Here is a 19,078-nt window from a genome sequence, read left to right as displayed (position 1 = left end):
TGGGGCTACTGATTGGAAAGACTGTCCAGAACTCATAGAAGAAAAATAGACCAAATGTGGGTGCCTTGCCTCATCAAACTAGACAGAAAGGGCAAGAGGGGGGCGAAGGCACTTAGGGGGGCTAAATGTCTAGCAATACATACGGTCCCTGGAGCCTCCATTAGGACTGATTCCTGATCACAGAGCCAGGAGTAAGCCTGGCACAGCTGGGATGGTGCAACCCTCATCTTCTAAAAAACAAAAACAAGCATAGAGTCCTTCTAGAGAGTCACTCTTACTCTTACCCCTCCTTTAATTTCCTCTCCACTGACCGCCATGGTGTCCACCAGGCAACCCCAGCAACCACCGTTGCAACTTCCTTCCCACAGGCATCAGGGTGAAGGAGTTCAAGGACCAGCCTGCACTGCTTAATGGGAGTTTCTCCCTCATCCACCTGCCCTACTACTTCCATGGCTGCGGCCACGCTGTCCATAACAGAGCGCTCTACTACCACAAAGGGGGCTCCAGCACCATCATCAGGTGAGCCCTCAAGACTGTGTGCCTTGGGGCAAGGACCATGATAAGTCTATCTAGGTCCTGCGGCCTGGCCAGAGGCCTGGCAGGGTTTGGTGATGGGATGCATCCCCAGGACAAAATGGGCACTAGAGGGCCAGAGAGATAGCACAGCTATCTGCATTTGCCTTGCCTGCAGCCAATCCAGGAGGGATAGTGGTTTGAATCCCCGCATCCTATATGCCTCCCAAGCCAGCCAGGAGCGATTTCTGAGTGCAGAGCCGGGAGTAACCCCTGAGCACAACCAGGTGTGACTCAAAGACAAAAAGGGGGGAAACACTAGAACCCATGCAGAGCCGGGAGTAACCCCTGAGCACAACCAGGTGTGACTCAAAGACAAAAAAGGGGGGAAACACTAGAACCCATGTTTCATCCCGCCTGGGGGCTGCCTTTCTTGCTAGTCCGGATCCCAGAGATGAAGCGGGACTGGTTGAGGCTTCCCTGTCTCTAGGACTGAAGCAGTGTCACCACAACTTCCTGTGTCACCTCTCCTGGGGGTGCGGTTCTGAGAAACTGGGGATGCAGCTATGAAACTTCACATCTCAGTAGAAGATGGAGACCGAGTTGCTCTGAGGCCATCAGGGATCTCTGCTCCCATGGGCTGTCTCTGACACACTGCAGGGCAATGAAGGTCACCTTGTCCTATTGACTTTCACCCACAAGAGCTGTTGGAATCTCATCTTTGAGGTTCAGGAAGGCATGTGTAGGAATCTAGAGGCAGGAGTGGGCATTCTGTGGGACTGGAGGGGGTTGTGACCTCAGTCCAGTTCTAAAGTGGACTATTTTATCCTATCCCCTTGATTCCAGAGGCATGGAAACAGGGTGTGTCACTGCTGAAGGTCATAAACAGGGCCCTTGGGAAGCTTCAGGGAGGGCAGTGCCATCCACCTTGCTGCAAAGACAGTGGTTGAGCATGAGGTGGGAGCCCCCTGATCTGTACCTTGTCTCCTCCCCTGGGACCCCCTTTCATCTGATCCTGTGCACTTTGGAGACTTTACCTCCTCCTGTTCAGATCATACAGGCTAGAATGACTGTTCCTGTGAGGTTCCCACCCTCCCCTGCGGGGAAAGTAAGGACAGTCTGAGGTGAAGGTGCCCCCAAAAGAGGATCTGCTTCTATAGAAGCTGAGAGAATTTACTGAACCCTTACAGGGACCCTGCTACAGGCCAAACCGTAAGTAGAAACCATGGCCACAGGAAGATATTGCATGTAGTGGCCACAGACAGAGGAAGAGGCCAACAGAAAGCAGGAAACCAGCAGGAGACTTGGTTTTGCTTCTGCTCTCCACAGGAGCAACCTGCCCCCTTTCTAGCTCCAAAGTTTTGTCTTCAGTTCCCAGCTGCCTTTACTTTCAAGCAAAGCTACTGCTCACAAGCCCCATCTAGTGTTCTTTTCATTCCACTGCCTGTCCCTGGGCATTCCTTCCCCACAGAGGACACCTAATTCATTTTTCCAGTCAAGATGTGAACTTGACCCCACCAGACAGGATTGTCCCTTACAGCTCTCCACACCCCCGGTAGTCCCTGGAGGGAGATGTTAGATGGTCAGCCCATCCTTGGTGACTTGGAAGCTGAGGGCATCTGAACTGTGTGAATTCTGGGAATAGACTGCTCCGAAGTCAACTTGTCCCTGTGTCAAACACCTGCTGCTCAGAGCATTGCAAGCAGGTCAGGCCCAGGAAGTGATCAGAAACACTGAGCCCCAGGCCCACTCCAGCAAATAGTTGTCCGTGTGTAAAAAATATATATATATATATACACACACACACACACTAATTTGTCTTACCTTCCTTTTTTCCTTCTCTTCTCCTCCTCCATCCCCTTTCTCTTCCTCCTCCTTCTATTTCTTCCTTTTCTTCCCCTTTCTTCCTCTCTTCTTTCTCACATTTCAGATTTGAATTTGACAAAAAGATCTCCCAAACCCTGAAGCTTGAAAATGCCTTCTATTTTGATCGGAAATACCTCTTTGCAAATTCCAAGACTTACTTCAATTTGGCTGTGGATGAAAAAGGCCTTTGGATTATCTATGCTTCCAGTGTGGATGGCTCGAGCATTCTTGTTGCCCAACTGGATGAGAGGACATTCTCTGTGGCTCAGCACATCAACACCACATACCCCAAGTCCAAGGCTGGCAATGCCTTCATTGCCCAAGGGATCCTCTATGTCACGGACACCAAAGACATGAGGATAACGTTTGCCTTTGATTTGTTAGGAGGGAAGCAGATCAATGTCAACTTTGATTTCAGAACTTCCCCATCTGTCCTTGCCATGTTGTCATACAACATGAGAGACCAGCATTTATATTCATGGGAAGATGGTCATTTAATGCTCTATCCAGTGCAGTTTTTGTCACCAACTATAACCTAGTGATGGAATTTCCCTCAGTACATTTCTGATATTTACATCCCACTAAGAAAGTGTCTCTGAGGGGAGCCAGAGGGCCAGCAGGTAAGGCACTTGTCTTGGCATGTGGCTGACCCAGGTTCAATCCCCACCCAGTACCACATATGGCCCACTGAACCCTGCCAGGGATGAGGTCAGAGCCAGGAGTAAATCCTGAGCATAGCTGTGTGTGTCCCAAACTCCTCACCAAAAAAGGAGAGCCAAAGACTTAACTGTGGTAAACTCACAATAACAGTCTTAGGGTTGTGAACCCTCTTGACTTTCCATTAGGGTAAGGAATAGCTTAGTAGAGCAAGTTATCTTTCTCTCCCATTCCACACACACTCTGGTTCCAAGGAGAGGGCTGGCTGAGATGATTGGTAAAGATCTCTACCCTCAGGAAATTCTGTAATACTTGGCTATTGCTACTTTTACTACTTTAATATTTTGGGGATGAGGGGTTATTTTTTTTTTGCCCAGTGTTGAGCAAATTGGCTTCTAAGTTGATACTTCCAAAACCCTTGTTTGTTTTGATTTGGGACCACACTTGGCAGTGCAGAGGGGTTACTCCCCCCACCCCCAGTGCTGAGTCTTATTTGGATTTTTTTGAAAAAGCGGCACTGAGCTAAAAAACAAACCAAAAAAAAGGCAGCTCCTACCTGCTATGTATCATCATTCTCTCTCAGCTACAACCACCCAGCAGTGCATTGTTATGTTTCATTTTGTTCTGAACAAGAAAGTAGTTATTTCTATGGCTTGAGTCTGAGTAAACTTGCTCTGAGACCAGGTGAGCAAACCTTTAAACCAGAACAGAGCAGTGAACTGTCTTTTGCCTTTCCCAGTTTTAGATGCCAACTCCTCTTTGCTGCCAGGAGAAAATCCATTTTAACTTGCTCCTAAATGCTCTGAAATCATAAGCTGTTTTGTTCACAAGGTCCAGTGAGGGGAAGCTGAAAGGGCCTGAGTCTCAGCAGCTGAGAAGGGCAGAGGGCAAGTCTTAGGGGAAGAACTTTTCGACCACTTGGTCTTGCTGACTATCTTTGTGGTGTAGGAAAGAAGTTCTGAGACTTTTTCACCGAGTCTATATTCTCCCCTCTGGCCCTGAATCCTGGTTTGATGCTTTAGCAGAAACAAGGTGGAAAAAAAAAAGTACAGAGGTTAAGGTACTTGCTTTGCCTTAACTGTGGCAGTGATCCCAGTTTAATCCCCAACCCATACCTCTAGCACTCCAGAGAGATCCCTGAACTCAGAGCAATGAGTAAACCCTGAGCACTGTAGAGTGATTCCCAAACCAAAATCTGATTTAAAAGTTTAAATTAGGAGATATAAATACTTACAAGCATTTTGGTTGGTTGGGTTTGGAGTCTCAGGGCTCACTCAGTAGTCAGGAATCACTTCTGCAATGCTTAAGGGGTCATCTCCCAGACCATACCAGGATGTCAGGGATTGAACCCAGGTCAGCCATATGCCAGGCAAAAGTCCTACTCTCTATACTATCTCTATACTGGCTCACTTTAGTACTCTTTAAATACTTTTCATTCTTATTTAAATGTAAATTTAAATGCTTACATTTCCCCACCTCTTGAAATACTTAGTGGTGGTGGCTGTTAGGGACTGATATATCTGTCACATTCTTAAACAGTTTGTTTAAAACACTCCTTTGATTGCCTCTGTCATGTCCTCACAGTTTTTTTTTAAGTAAAATAGTTTATGTTCAATATCAACATGCTAATAAATACTAATCTCTTAAAAATAAGTACATGAGTCCATGTTTCTAGACACAGAATATGACTATAATTTCATAGTCATAGTCATATTAGCAATAGTGATAGCAAATGTACAGTACTAATTATATATGGCAACAACCAAAAGAAGGAAGTTATTGAATTAGTGCATATTCCTGTTAGAGAAAAATTAAAAATTTTAGAAACCCGTGTCTTGAAATCTGATCTATCTTGATTCTTAGTCATTAGGCATAATAGACTCACTATGAGAACAGATCAATATATAGGATTTTAATTTCTCCTGTAGTAAAACAATATAAGGACAATTAAGTTTGACCAAATCTGAGATATTTAGTGGGTAATTTTATAATGTGTTAAAATTATACCTTCATAGAATAAAAAGAATTCAAGTTTCATTTCCTTCCTGCAAAAAAGTTCTTGATTAAAAAGAGAAAAAAAATGGGACAATACAGTATGTGTCCTAAAATTTCTAAATGAATAAATTTGATCATGTCTAAGTGGTGTGTCTAAATAACATAGAACCAAAGTTGTTTTGAAAACACTTCTCCAATATCTGCACTTCTGATGTCAGAACTAAACCTGATAGTTCTTTCATCTACAGTAGATAAGTATCCCCTGGAAAGTAAACATCCCTCCCAACTTCCAACCTAGGCCAGAACATATTCCAGTACCCCCACCCCAGCTGATAACATATCCTTCTGAAGGTCTCAGGTGGTATGGCTTCATGGCACAGGAACAGGTGTTGTGAAATGGAGAGTTCTGGGGTGCAGGTTGTAAAGTGAAGAGCTGCTTCAAGGCTGCAAGGTGAAAGGTCATTCTCCAAGAGCCAATGGTTTTTCCTTAAGCAGCCAAGTGGATTGGACTAGCACTGCATGAGTTCACACCAGCTGAAGAAGAGTCTGATAAGGCTTTTCAGTGGTTCTGTTCCCTTCCTCGGACCTGGCACACCCTGGCATTTATTAGAAGTCATTTCTCAACCTGTAACGGAGCCATTGTGAATGCTCTTGTTTTTATAAAATGACTAACAAGTGAATAACGTTGCATCTCTTTTTTAGTTGTAATTTTTTAACTTAAGTTAATGAATAAAATACTGCTGAAAAAGACTTGTTTATTTTCCCTCTTGTGAAATTTCATGTCATATTTAAAAAGAAAAAAAAAATAACCACTTCAAGGTTCTATGACACCAGTATTGCAGCGGTTGCTCCACTTTTGAAATGCTTGAAGTTTGTTAGGTCCCTCTGAAGACTGAGAAATAACTGCTGTGGCAATATAGCTGCTTCAGAACCTGGAGTCAAGGGAAAATGCTGTTTCCTAAGTTCCTGCTGAACTCAGCCACTGTGATCAGGACATGGTCCTTACTGTTGAAACATCAGAATTATTACCTTTAGTAATCGTTTGTTTTTGTTTTTAGGCCACACCTAGCTATGCCTAGGGCTCACTTCTGGCTCTGTGTTTAAGGATCACTCCTGGTGGGTTCTGAGGGCCACATGGGGGTGACAGATCAAACCTGGGTTGGTAGCCTACAAGGCAAGCAACCTACCTGCTGTATTATCTACTCTGGCCCAGAATAAACATCTGAATACTAAATCTTTCTATCCCTAAGTAAAGATATCTTTCCATTTATTAGTGACTTCAATTCCTTTTATAATTGTCTTCTAGTTGTCAAAGTACAAGTATTTTGCCTACTTGGTTAAATTAGTTATGGATATTTCATTCTTACTGATATTATTAAAATGAATTTTTTTAACTTTTCATTCTCAGTGTATAGTATATAGAAATACAATTGATTTTTGTAAGTAATTACCTAAGATGAATTATTGTTTTACTTTATTTAAAGAAAATTCATTACATAGTTGATATAGTTGACCATAATACATTTGTTTCCAGACACACTTCCAATTATTATTTTTAAAAAAGAATAAAAAAGGGAGGCCGGAGAGATAGCACAGGGTAAGGCATTTTGCCTTAGATGCAGGAGGACAGTGGTTCGAATCCTGGCATCCCATATGGTCCCCCGAGCCTGCCAGGAGCAATTTCTGAGCGTAGAGCCAAGAGTAACCCCTGAGTGCCGCTGGGTGTGACCCCAAAAATCAAGGGAAAAAAAGGGAGAAAGAAATCTAAAAAGAAACAAAGTACAGTACCACACACATTTCTGAAAATTACTGTATCTCCAATGAAGTCATTAATATAAAGGCAAAAGGTTTAGTAAGCTGTTAGCTGTCCATTCTGTTAAACTGGTATGCTCCTATAGGGATGATAGCATCAGACAAATGAAATGTCCAGAAATTCAAAACACTATTATTGATACTGTGGCTTTTCGGGATGTGCACTCAGCTGCCAGGCGTCCTGGAAGAAGGAAGATACAGGGGAGTATGCCTGCAGTCACTCCAAAGAGCCCTGGTGATATGAGCCCAAACGCAGGCATACCTGCAGCTTGGTCAGATTGGTGTCCCTGAAAAGAACTGGAGAGGGGTGATTAGGCATAGCCACAGGCAAAATGGTGATTCTGGTAATGGACGCAGCAGGCATGGCTTTGGAAGAGCAGGGGTTTGCCCACGCTCTCCTCCCAAGATTGCCGGCTTTCTGCTTTGTGGCTGGTGTACCTGTGATTTTTCATGACTTTGTTTATATTCCATTTGAGAAAAAAGTGAGTCCATAGAACTGGCTCGGTGTGAACAACTGATTTATTTTTTGCAGGTTGACTTTGCATTCTGCAACCACTGAACTAATTTGTAAATACTCGTATCCTTTTAGCCTTTATGGTTTCTCAGTCTTTTGAGGTTTTCTGCATAAAATACACATCTACCTACATGTACAGTTTACTATTTTCCTTTCTGTTAACTTTTTTTTATATAATTGCTCTGATAAGAAATTTTAGTACGATGTTGAGTAAGAGAGGTGAGAGTATGCATCCTTTCTCATTTCTGATCTAAGGAGTACAGTGGGTAGGGTACTTACCAGCAAGTAGTTGTCTGGGTTCAATTCCTAAGTCTGCCAAACCCACCAGCAGTGATTCCTGAGTGCAGGAATTAGCCCAAGTCATTCTACACCCCGTACAGGCAACACTCAGCATAGATAGAATTCTACAGAGATTCTCTGTACTATTTTAAATGTTTCAACTGCTTAGAAAGGAGAAGTGCCTAACATTAGTGTTTTCTTAATTGGTTTATTTATAAAAATAAAACCTGTATCCTTGATTCTATAGGATGTCAAGAATTCTTGTTGGGAAGTTAAAAGCATTGGGTAGAATTCTGGTTTTCAGTGTTCCATCAGCCCCACAGGAGAAGATCCGATTGCCTTGGGTGATGTCAATCTGCATGACTCCAGCTCCAATGTTTCGAAAAATGGACTGTTTAGCATGTTCGTTTTTAAACGAATGAATTAGACCATGGCCTGATAGTCTCCAAACCTGGTTTAAAACAGAACAATGAAAACATTATATAGTAAAGTTATTTTTATTGCTCGACCCATATTTCTCCCTATAAGCCTAGTCACTGTCTCTTTGCTGACAGCTTACTAAGTCCTCCATTCCTCTTTGGCATTGTTCATGTTCTTTTTTAGTTTCCTACCTAGATATCCCAAGACTAGTTCAATTAAATACATTGTCAACAAAGCAGTGGGAGCCCCCTTTCCCCCAAATCCAGGCATTAAAGCAGTGGTCCTCAAACTATGGCCGTGGGCCACATATTGTATTTGTATCTGTTTTTTTTTCTTCATTGCAAAATAAGATATATGCAGTGTGCATAAGAATTCGTTCATAAATTTTGCTTTTACTATAGTCAGACCCTCCAATGATCTGAGGGACAGTGAACTGGCCCCCTGTTTAAAAAGTTTGAGGACCCCTGCATTAAAGACATATAAATCACTAAAAAGCTTTTTTATTGGTGTTATTAATGCCAGAGAGCCTGAGTTTAGCAATCTTGAAGAGTGAAATCTGGTTAGAATTTGAGGCTGTTATTTATTTATTTATTTATTTATTTATTTATTTATTGCACTGGCATCAAAACTCTCATTAACATGATGAGACAATTTTCTGTAAACACTTAAATGCATTGGTTTCAATAGCTCGGGAACATGTTTTTGGATCTAATCAGTTTCCCTCAGTGGGTGGACAGTCTTTCTAATAATGTTTCTTTGGGAGAAACCTGAGCTCTGTGGGTCCTTACATTCCAGTGTGGGTTTTTCTGGCTTTGGTTTGGACTCTAATCATACTGACAGAAGAGACTTAGCACACTCCAGCTGTTATTCAGACTCACGTTTATGTTCCCCACTGCTGAGCCTGTAGTAAAATATTCCTCGCAGGGATCCAGGGCCAAGGCCTTTATGGCTGAGTCATGAGCATGGAACGTGTGCATCAGCTGCCTCTGGCGGATGTCGAACAGGCAGACCCAGCCTTTCCTGCCTCCAGATATGAGCAGCTGGTGTTTGGGTGCATACTAGAGCACCGTGGCCCCATGATCATGACACGTGAAGCCTGCAAGAAAACACCAAGAGCCTTTCCCAAACCTAGCAGCACTCATGGGTTACTCCTGGCTCTGTGCTCAGAAGTTACTCCTGGAAGGCTTGGAGGTCCGTTTGGGATGCCAGGAATCGAACTTGGGTCCATCCTGGGTCGGCCGCATGAAAGGCAAATGCCCCAACACTGTACTATCACTCCAGCTACATAGCATGGAACACTTTTAACAGCTCTTTAAATTAAATACTTAAATGGAGAGGTGGAGTTTGATCCCAGCAACTTCCTGAGCTCACCTCTACCCTAAACAAACCAAAGACCACCCAGTGTGGTCTTCACTCAGTGAATCGGCTGCATGCAAGAGCCCTACACACTATACTATTACCTGGGCCTGAAAGAATTTTAAGTGGTGTAGTTTTAGTATTATAAGGTTAACCTTGGGGCCAAAGAGATAGCACAGAGGTAGGGCATGTGTCTTGCATACAGTCGACCCAGGATGGACCCAAGTTTGATTCCTGGCATCCCATACTGTCCCCCGAGGCTGCCAGAAGCCATCTGAGCACAGAACCTGGAGTAACACATTGAGCGCTATTGGGTATGACCCCAAAACAAAACAAACAAAAACCCCAAAAATATAATAAAGTTAACTTGGGGGGCCAGTTAGGAGAATTTAACTCGGAATATTTGACATTAAAAAATTAAATGCAAAAACTCCCCTTCATCTATACAGCCAGGAACACCATCCTCTATATATCACACTTAGATTTGTTTTGTTTTGCTTTTGGATCACACCTGGTGGTGCTCAGGGCTTAATCTTGGCAAGTTTGGAAGACCACATAGGGTGCCACGGACTGAACCTGGGTCAGCAGTGTGCAAGGCAAATAGCCTACTTACTGTATTATCACTCTACTCCCAAAACATATTTTCTGATGAATATAAATAAGATATATGTTATATCTCTATCTCTATCTCTATCTATCTATCTATCATCTATCTATCTATGTTAAGCTGGAACCTACAGCTGTACCTATTTCCTTCAACCTGGTGATTAGATAGAATTTCTAACAGCTTTATTGATTCTAATCATTGGTTTCAAGTACTTCTCCACTTCTATCTTGTTGCTAAAAATGAGACTATTGAAATCAAGAAGAAACTGCTCCACAACTAGATGTTTCATAGACCACAACTTACCATGAATACGGCTGTTTCCAGGAGAGATCAGTGTGTCCCAGAGGCAGACGTTCCTTACAAAGAGACAGTCTCAGTCATTCTTAAGCACAGGATACCCTCAAGTCTAATATGTATATGTATGTGTATATATATATGTATATATATATGTATATATAGATATAGATATAGATATAAAATTTATGGGCCACACCCAGCAGCGCTCAGGGGTTACTCTTGGCTGGGGAAATCACTTCTGGTGGGCTCAGAGGACCATTTGGGATCCTGGAGATCAAACCCAGGTTGGCTGTATGCATTACAAATGCCATACCCACCACACTCTCACTCTGGCCCCTATGTTTAGGATCTCTCTCTCTCTCTCTGGCCCCTATGTTTAGGATCTCTCTCTCTGCAACCTCCCGTGGGAGACACCTGACCCGCGGGGGTGTGGAAATGAAGGTTGCTAGTTATTCGCGGGTTTGCCCGAGCAGAACCGACCTGTAAAGAAGAACTTGAGAAGTTAGTAAGAGAAGCCCTCAAGACAACACAGGCTGTTCAAAAGGGATTTATTGTTGGGGGGAATCAGCTTTTAAGGGCTGAAATACGTCAGAGGGTGTTACAGGTTTTTCCACCAATTACAGTTACAAGCATTCATTAGCATAAGCTGGGGCAGGTAATAGGGAGGGGCAAAGAGGTAGACCTGAGCATGTTTTACTTGAAAGCATAAGATTCAAACAGAGTTCTATAAATTATACTCAACAAGCATAAATAGAACATCAGCTGTAATCCTAATAACCTTTTGCTAACACAAAGGCAAGTTGCTCTATGTATTTTTCTTTCTGGCTGGATGTATTGGGCTGCTTTGAATTACTTTAGTATTTGTCTATTTCCTTTGTTCTCAAGGCATGGGTGCCTTTGGTCACATGGGTGACCAGATTAGGAATTACTGAGGTGTCCTATGTTTTAGGTTTCATCAGCTAGGCTCCCCACAGTTCCCCCTTTACTGTAATAATAAAAGAAGAAGAGCAAAATGGGTGAAGTGCCTGTCTTAGGTTGTTTGGTGGGCTTCCAGTTCTGGACATGGCAACAAGAGAACAAATTAAAAGTTTTTGCGCGCAAAATATTAGGAATGCCATGTTTGTACCCAGACACTGGCACCAAACTATCCCCGTCATGAGCATCTCCACAGCCAGGAGCAGAGCAAGCAGGGGCGTTTAGCCAGATACTCAAAACTCCTTAAAGCTCAGAGGTTTATCCATGGCTTCAAGTCCTTTGGGGTGCATTTAAGAGAGCCGCTGATATTGGACCTATACTGAACATTAGGGCAATCTCAGTAACCGGATTCTTAACAAACTTGTGAGGCGACGGAATGCCTAGGGGCCAAAGGAAAAAGTAGCAAAAAGCCAATGAAAGGACCAAATTAGGCAGCAGCTTGGACAGCCAGGATGAGGTAGAGGACCAATTTTTATATTAGGACTCATCTTAATCCCTCTATTTCTATCCTCTAGACTTTCTTCCACAAGTCTAATGCTATTTTTAACTAAGCCGAGTTTATTTTTTTAAAAGTAACATTCTGCTATAAAGATGACACAAATTTCTCCCTCCCTCAAAAAAAAAATATCAAATTTAAACCACGGCAGTTTTTCTGCTCTATTACTGCTAGGGATTTAACAGTTATGTAGTGTAAACTTCTTTTAAGTTTGTAAACATTTCTATTAACAGTTATAAGGCATTAACAGATTCTAGAGTATGAACCAATGAATAAATTTTTGTGCTCACACCAATAACACCCAGGCCTCTCAATAAGGCTGGGGTGAAGGCAGTGTTTGATTTTATACTGCAGCGGGAGAGAGACACAAGGTTATATTTAAGAGGAAATAAGGCAAATTTTTGTTTAACAGTTAATTTTGGCATTAAAACAACCAAAACACAGTAGTTCTAGGACTAAAGAAAAAAGTAAAACAATGGGGGAGATAAACCAGTGAAACAGGCAAAAAACGTTAAATTGGGGGCAATCATGAACTGAAAGGAGAAATCAACGACAAGAATTTGATTACAATTTTCAATAGGGGGAATCATATTGGGTACCAAAGGGCAAAGTTCAGGTCTCACCACTAGTTTTAAAGTTATGCCATGTTGTTGAGGCTTCATACCGCATCGCAGAAGGTTGGTATCATTGGTGAAGTGAGGCAGTTCAAGGCAGCAATTTAGGACGGTGAGATGGGTGAGTAGCAGGTACTGGAGGGTGTCTGGGCGGAGGTGTTGATCATGACAAGGATGAGCTGAGAAGAGGAGGGGGGTCCAGAGGACAGCATGGGCTGGAAGGGTGGGGAAGCAGGCAGAGTCCTGAAGAGCTCAGGGCATGGGAGAGGTTGAGCTAACATAGCCAGTGTGTCCTGGGGAATGGGTGAATGGGCCAGGTCGTGGCAAAAATTGATTGGGGGTGGCTCACTCTTCCTCAGCACCCATGGCGAGGGCACAAAGGGCTACTTCCAGGATGGGTCAGGGGATGAGTGGGAGGGGGTTGGCTATGTTTCTGGCACCATTGTAGAACTAAAAGTCAAAAGGGGAGTGGAAGAAACCAGGGGTGTTGTCATCGTTTTGCAAGGGAGAGTCAAGAGGAGCGCGGAGAGGGAGAGTTTTTGAGGTGCTGCGGCAAGGATTGTCAGCCAGTGGTGTCCTTGGGGGAGTGTTGTCGGAAGCGGCACCCGAAAGGGAAACAGAAGAATCCTCAGGGGCGTTACCCCTGGGAGGGTTATGGAGTTTGACCAGCCTATCTGGAAGCCAGCGCGTTTCAGAGGTGGTTGGGTTGTGAACACAGGCGTGACCTTTGCCCCATATGAGAACAGGGTGTGGGCCAAGCCATTGTCCTGTACGGATATCTTTCCAAAGCACTTGCTGAAAATTCTCACGAGTGGAGGGGTGCCAGAGTTGATCAGCCGCTGAACGGCCGCTGGAATCCAAGGAGAGAAAATTGAGCATGAAGAGTGCATGATTCAAAAGCAGGCGGTGTTTGCCTTTGCGAGAGTACAAATTTTCGCTTTCTGAAGTAAGTTTAAAAAGTGTATTTTTCAAAGTTTGATTAGCTCTTTTAACAATGCCTTGGCCTTGAGGGTTTAGGGGAATTCCTGTTTTAAGGGTGATACCAAATTTTGCACAAAAATCCTTGAATTTAGAACTAATATGCCCTGGACCGTTATCAGTCTTAATGACCATAGGGACAGGAACAATAGTAAAGCAATGTAAAAGATGAGCAATGACATTCTTGGTGGCTTTTCCTGTTTGGAGAGAGGCACAAATAAAACCACTATACGTATCTACTGTAACATTAATATACTTAAGATTGCCAAAGGCAGAATAATGAGTAACATCCATTTGCCAGAGTTCTTCAGGTGTAAGGCCACGAGGATTAACTCCAGTGTGAGGTTTAGGCAAGAGGGAAAGGCAAGCTTTGCATGACTTAACAATTTCTTGAGCCTGTTCACGGGTGACAGAATATTTTAACCTAAGCGTTTGCGCATTAAGGTGGTGTAGCTTATGGGCTTGTTGCGCCAACTGTAAAGAGTCAGGCTGATTAAAGACAGGTAAAAGACGGGTAGCCTGGTTAACTGAGTCATTGCCCTCAGCCAAAGGGCCAGGGAGGCCAGTGTGAGCTCTAATGTGGGCAACAAAAAATGGATTGGTGTGCAGCAAAAGGAGTTCTTGAATTTTAGAAAAAAGAACAGTTGCAGGGGTGGAAGGCTTTATATAAGGAACTGTTACCAACAGGGGAAGGGAAGCTGCAATATAGCAGCTATCAGTGTACAAGTTAAAGGGCTCTGGGACAAGCTGAAAAACCCTGAGGACAGCAACAAGCTCTACAAGCTGGGCCGAAGTATACTGGGTGGGGACTTGGTGAACGATGCCATTGACCTTGAATGCGGCCAGGCTGTTAGAACTGCCATCTGTGAAAACTAGTGAGGCATTAGAAATAGGTTGAAATTTAGTAAGTTTAGGAAAAACTACTGGGTGAAGGTGCAAAAATTGAAGCAATTTATTAGGTGGATAATGATTATCTAGTGTTCCTGAAAAACCTGTTACAAAAATAACCCAATCTTGTTGATTTTCCATAAGCCATTGCAATTCAGGTTTTGTATAGCGAATAATCGCCTTGGTGGGTTGGCGGCCAAAAAGTTTCAGAGAGGCTGTGCAGTCTTGCATTAAAAGCCACACCACTAGGTGGGGGTAGGTGGCTAAAACTTTATTGGGGGAGGAAGGCAAATGGATCCAGTAAAGTGGGGCGAACTGCCACAAAAGAGCTGTGGGTGCAATGGCAGTAGGGCAAATAATGAGGAAAAGGGGGTGAGAGGGCTCATAATAAGTAATAAACTGATTTTGAATGGCGGTGTTAACAATGGCAAGGGCTTTGGAAGCCTCAGGGGTAAGTTGGCGCGAGCTGGTGGGATTAGAATCGCCCTGAAGGATGTCAAAAAGTGGCTTCAGGTCACCCGTGGAGACCTGTAGGTAAGGTCTCAGCCATGTGATGTCACCCAAGAGGCGTTGGAAATCATTAAGGGTTTTTAGGTGGTGGGTGCGAAGTTGTACTTTTTGGGTGCGAACCTGATTGGGAAGCAGTTCAAATCCAAGAAAAAGTTGGGGGGGGGGTGAATTTGGACCTTGTCCTCAGAAATTTTAAATCCGCGATGTTGCAGAGCAAAAACGAGTTCCTTTGCAGTGTGTAGGACAAGTGAATCATCCGCACAAGCTAACAGAATATCATCCATAAAATGAATGATATAAACTGAGGGGTAAAGGATTCGAAACGGATCTATAATGGATGCTACATATTTTTGACAGAGCGTGGGGCTGTTAGCCATACCTTGGGGGAGGACCTTCCACTGGTATCTAGGGTTGGGGCCCACACAATTAGTTAGAGGTACTGGAAAGGCAAAACGCTTACAGTTTTTGGGGTGCAGGGGGATGGGAAAAAAAAATCTTTAAGATCCAAAACAATTTTATAGCTTCCTTTGGGTACAGCTGAGGGGCAAGGAAGCGCAGGCTGAGTAGCCCCCATAGGCACCATGGTTTTATTAATTTCTCTAAGATCATGTAAAAGTCTCCATTTGCCTGATTTTTTTCTAATAACAAAGATAGGGGTGTTCCATGGGGAGGTGGAAGATTCTATGTGGCCAGCATTAAGTTGCTCCTGCACAAGTTGCTGAGCCGCAGCCAATTTTTCTTTGGTTGGGGGCCACTGCCCAACCCAGACAGGTTTATCATCAAGCCAAGTTATTTTATCTGCCGGGGGTGCAGGAGAGGCAGTGACCTCTACTGAAAATTTTGAGCAGGGGGTGAAAAACCCAATTCATTCCTATCTAATTTTTGTGAAGGGGTAATGGGTTGAGTGATACCTTGTAAATGTTTGCCCAGGCCTTTGGAGGGTGTGTAGCCCTGTTGTAGCATTTGCTGCAATGCAACAGGATTTTTACACTTTATAACATAAACACCCATTTGTTCCATAATGTTCCGACCCCAAAGATTAATGGGTAAGTCGGGAATAATGTAAGGACGAACAAGACCTGTGTCACCATCCTCATCCTGCCAAACTAGTTTGTTGGCACTGACAAGAACTCTTTTGACGGAGCCAGCTATACCTGAAACATTGTCAAAGGTGGAAGCAGTGGGCCAGTCAGGAGGCCGATGTAGGTGAGAAAAGCAAGTGGTGTCTGCGCCAGTGTCTAGGAGGCCTGTGAATTGTTTACCTGAGATGGTAAGGGTTAAAGGCGGGCGAATGGGGACTTCAGGGATGTTTGCTTGATTGGGACTATGATTCAGGGAGCCATTGTCAGGCTGGGCTGGGGGTTGGAGGGCTCCGGCAGCTGGAATTTGAGCTGGCGGGGGAGGGGCAGAAGCTCCACCCTGTTCGTTGGTAGCTTGAAGCTGGGTAATTTATTTTGTGTGTGTGGTTTTTGGGTCACACCCGGCAGTGCTCAGAGATTATTCCTGGCTCCAGGCTCAGAAATTGTTCCTGGCAGGCACGGGGGACCATATGGGACGCCGGGATTCGAACCGATGTCCTCCTGCATGAAAGGCAAACGCCTTACCTCCATGCTATCTCTCCGGCCCCTGAAGCTGGGTAATTTGCTGTCTGAGCTGTTGAATCTTTATCAATAAAGAATTATCGGGTTCTGGAAGAGGCACTTTAATGGGCGCGGGCAAATCATACAGGGGAGGCTGTGAGGGGAGAGAGGTTGCATGCCCATGGTAGGCAGCAGTTTCTTTCTCCAACTCGGTTTCTTCCTCTGGGTCCAGCTTTTCCTCAGGGGGCTCTGAGGCTGCTGCCCGCAGAGAGGGATAAAGAGTTTTTTGCATAAGAGGAGAAGGTTCCTCGGGGGGGGGGAGAAAGGGAATCAATATGCAAAAATGAACTGGAGCGGGAACTAGGGGGAGAGTATTGTCTGGAGACGTGCTCCAAATGTTCCTGGGCGTCTTTCACAATTTGCAAGCTCTTAGGGTCAAAAGCAGATTTTACTATGATGCTTTTGAGGAGATCCCAATATTGTTGTATAATCTCTTTCTCGGACTCACTGCCATGTGTGCTAAAATGATTAGTGAGTTCTGCCCCGACTAGATCCCAAGTACTGGAAACTATTTTTGGGCAAGTAATAGCAAACCAAGGACAAATATTATTAACAAACATTAAAAATTTCAACAAATCTTTCTCTTCAATTACTATATTTCTACTTCTAAGTACTTCTTGTATACCTTTAATAAATTTTGCTCCTTTGCTCAGGCTGGTCCCCATTTTTACTCTGGGACTATAATGGGATGGCGGTTTTCACCTAGGCATTAGACTAACTAAATTACGTTGCTTTGATTTACTTTACCTGACGTAATTTAGCTCCGGGATTTGTCGCACTTTGCCACCCGGTCAGTATTCTGTAACTCGAGCTTCCACGTGGGGCGCCACTGCAACCTCCCGTGGGAGACCCCCGACCCGCGGGGGTGTGGAAATGAAGGTTGCTAGTTATTCGCGGGTTTGCCCGAGCAGAACTGACCTGTAAAGAAGAACTTGAGAAGTTAGTAAGAGAAGCCCTCAAGACAACGCATGCTGTTCAAAAGGGATTTATTGTTGGGGGGAATCAGCTTTTAAGGGCTGAAATACGTCAGAGGGTGTTACAGGTTTTTCCACCAATTACAGTTACAAGCATTCATTAGCATAAGTTGGGGCAGGTAATAGGGAGGGGCAAAGAGGTAGACCTGAGCACGTTTTACTTGAAAGCATAAGATTCAAACAGAGTTCTATAGATTATACTCAACAAGCATAAATAGAACATCAGCTGTAATCCTAATAACCTTTTGCTAACACAAAGGCAAGTTGCTCTATGTATTTTTCTTTCTGGCTGGATGTATTGGGCTGCTTTGAATTACTTTAGTATTTGTCTATTTCCTTTGTTCTCAAGGCATGGGCGCCTTTGGTCACATGGGTGACCAGATTAGGAATTACTAAGGTGTTCTATGTTCTAGGTTTCATCAGCTAGGCTCCCCACATCTCTCTTTCTCTTTCTCTCTTTCCCTCTCTCTCTCCTCTCTCTCTTTCTCTCTCTCCCCCCCCCCATTACCACCTCATTCACTTCCATAGGATGGTGATACTCAATGGGAAGAAGGCTAAGACCATTGCTTTCCTGGAAGTTGATCCTTTTCAAAAGACAATGCTGCTTCACCTGACACACACACCCCCTTGCCCCATTCTCATCCTCCAACAGAAGTGAGACATAATTTCCTGAGTGAAAGGGATGCTTTCCTGCTCTGACAACTCCTGGAGGAAACTGAAAAAAATGCTCAGGTATGTACTGTCAAGATCGAATAATCACTTATTTTTCTGTAGACAGAACCTGAGTATTCTGGGGCTGGAAATATAGTACAGTGGGTAGAGCTTACTTACTACCCAAAGTAAGCTCGAGCACAGTCAGGTCTGATTAAACAAAACAAAACAAAAATAACCTGAACATGTTAGCAAAAAAAGAATTTAAGGCTACAAATGGGGTAAACGTTGGTTTTCTCTTTTTGAAGAATGGTTCCAAAAGTTTTCACTTGTGTCGGTTAGGAAATCCTCAGTAAAAATCCATACTTTATAGCAAAAGTACCTTCTAATACTGGCCTATTATTTTGCTTCATACCAACCTACCTGTTGTCATTGGACTGTCCAGATGTGGCAACTAGACTTGAAGAGGTAATAAATGTGAAGTCACTTGTGGCTTTGCTATGGCATTGCCAACTCTAGAAAATGAAGCAGAACTAATGTTACCTGAAAAGTCCAGTATAATCTAGTAAAGCACAGAGTGATATAGATAAAGTATACATGCACTAAGACCAATTTCCTAAAGTCTAAAGGAGATTTAAAAAAAATGAACACATGGCTTACATCTGAGAGCTTTAAGTTCAATCCCCAACACCCCAACACAGTAAATTCTGCTGGTCATGTCACCAAAACAAAGGCCAGAATTAAGAGTGATAGTAAAAGGAACAGCTATAATTTGCATACTATTGGCTGAATTACCCAATATTTTTATAAACTAGGAAGTGTTGTAAAAAGCACAAAAGTCTACATAGAAGGGGCGAGAGTGATAACACAGTGGCAGGGCGTTTCCCTTGCATGCTGCTGACCTTGGAAAGATCCAAGTTCGATTCCTGGAATCCAATATTGCCCCCCCCCAATCCAGCCAGGAGCAATTTTTGAGTGCAGAGCCAGGAGTAACCCCTGAGTGCTGCCAGGTGTGGCCTCCCTCCCCAAAAATAGT

General features: G+C 43.6%; 1 protein-coding gene and 1 long non-coding RNA gene across 2 annotated transcripts in view; one reads left to right on the top strand and one right to left on the bottom strand.

The window, feature by feature from the left end:
- The window catches only part of GLDN (gliomedin), a 52,719-nt gene extending 48,750 nt beyond the window's left edge, over positions 1-3,969 (top strand). Inside the window, exons 9-10 of the mRNA XM_049777882.1 lie at positions 369-519; positions 2,444-3,969. Coding sequence (XP_049633839.1) covers positions 369-519; positions 2,444-2,918 — 626 coding nt within the window. The 3' untranslated portion in view covers positions 2,919-3,969. The remainder of the gene's footprint in view (positions 1-368; positions 520-2,443) is intronic.
- A 3,791-nt stretch (positions 3,970-7,760) lies between these two features.
- LOC126016204 (uncharacterized) lies at positions 7,761-18,619 on the bottom strand. The gene is made up of 4 exons (XR_007498262.1): positions 18,466-18,619; positions 10,323-10,375; positions 8,935-9,152; positions 7,761-8,087 (listed from the first exon to the last, which is right to left on the bottom strand). It is a non-coding gene; the product is annotated as an uncharacterized LOC126016204 (long non-coding RNA).
- Positions 18,620-19,078: the final 459 nt, after the last annotated feature.

The sequence above is a fragment of the Suncus etruscus genome, chromosome 1, assembly GCF_024139225.1.
Source record: "Suncus etruscus isolate mSunEtr1 chromosome 1, mSunEtr1.pri.cur, whole genome shotgun sequence".
Classification (NCBI taxonomy): domain Eukaryota; kingdom Metazoa; phylum Chordata; class Mammalia; order Eulipotyphla; family Soricidae; genus Suncus; species Suncus etruscus.
This window is presented reverse-complemented; position numbering and strand designations above follow the sequence as displayed.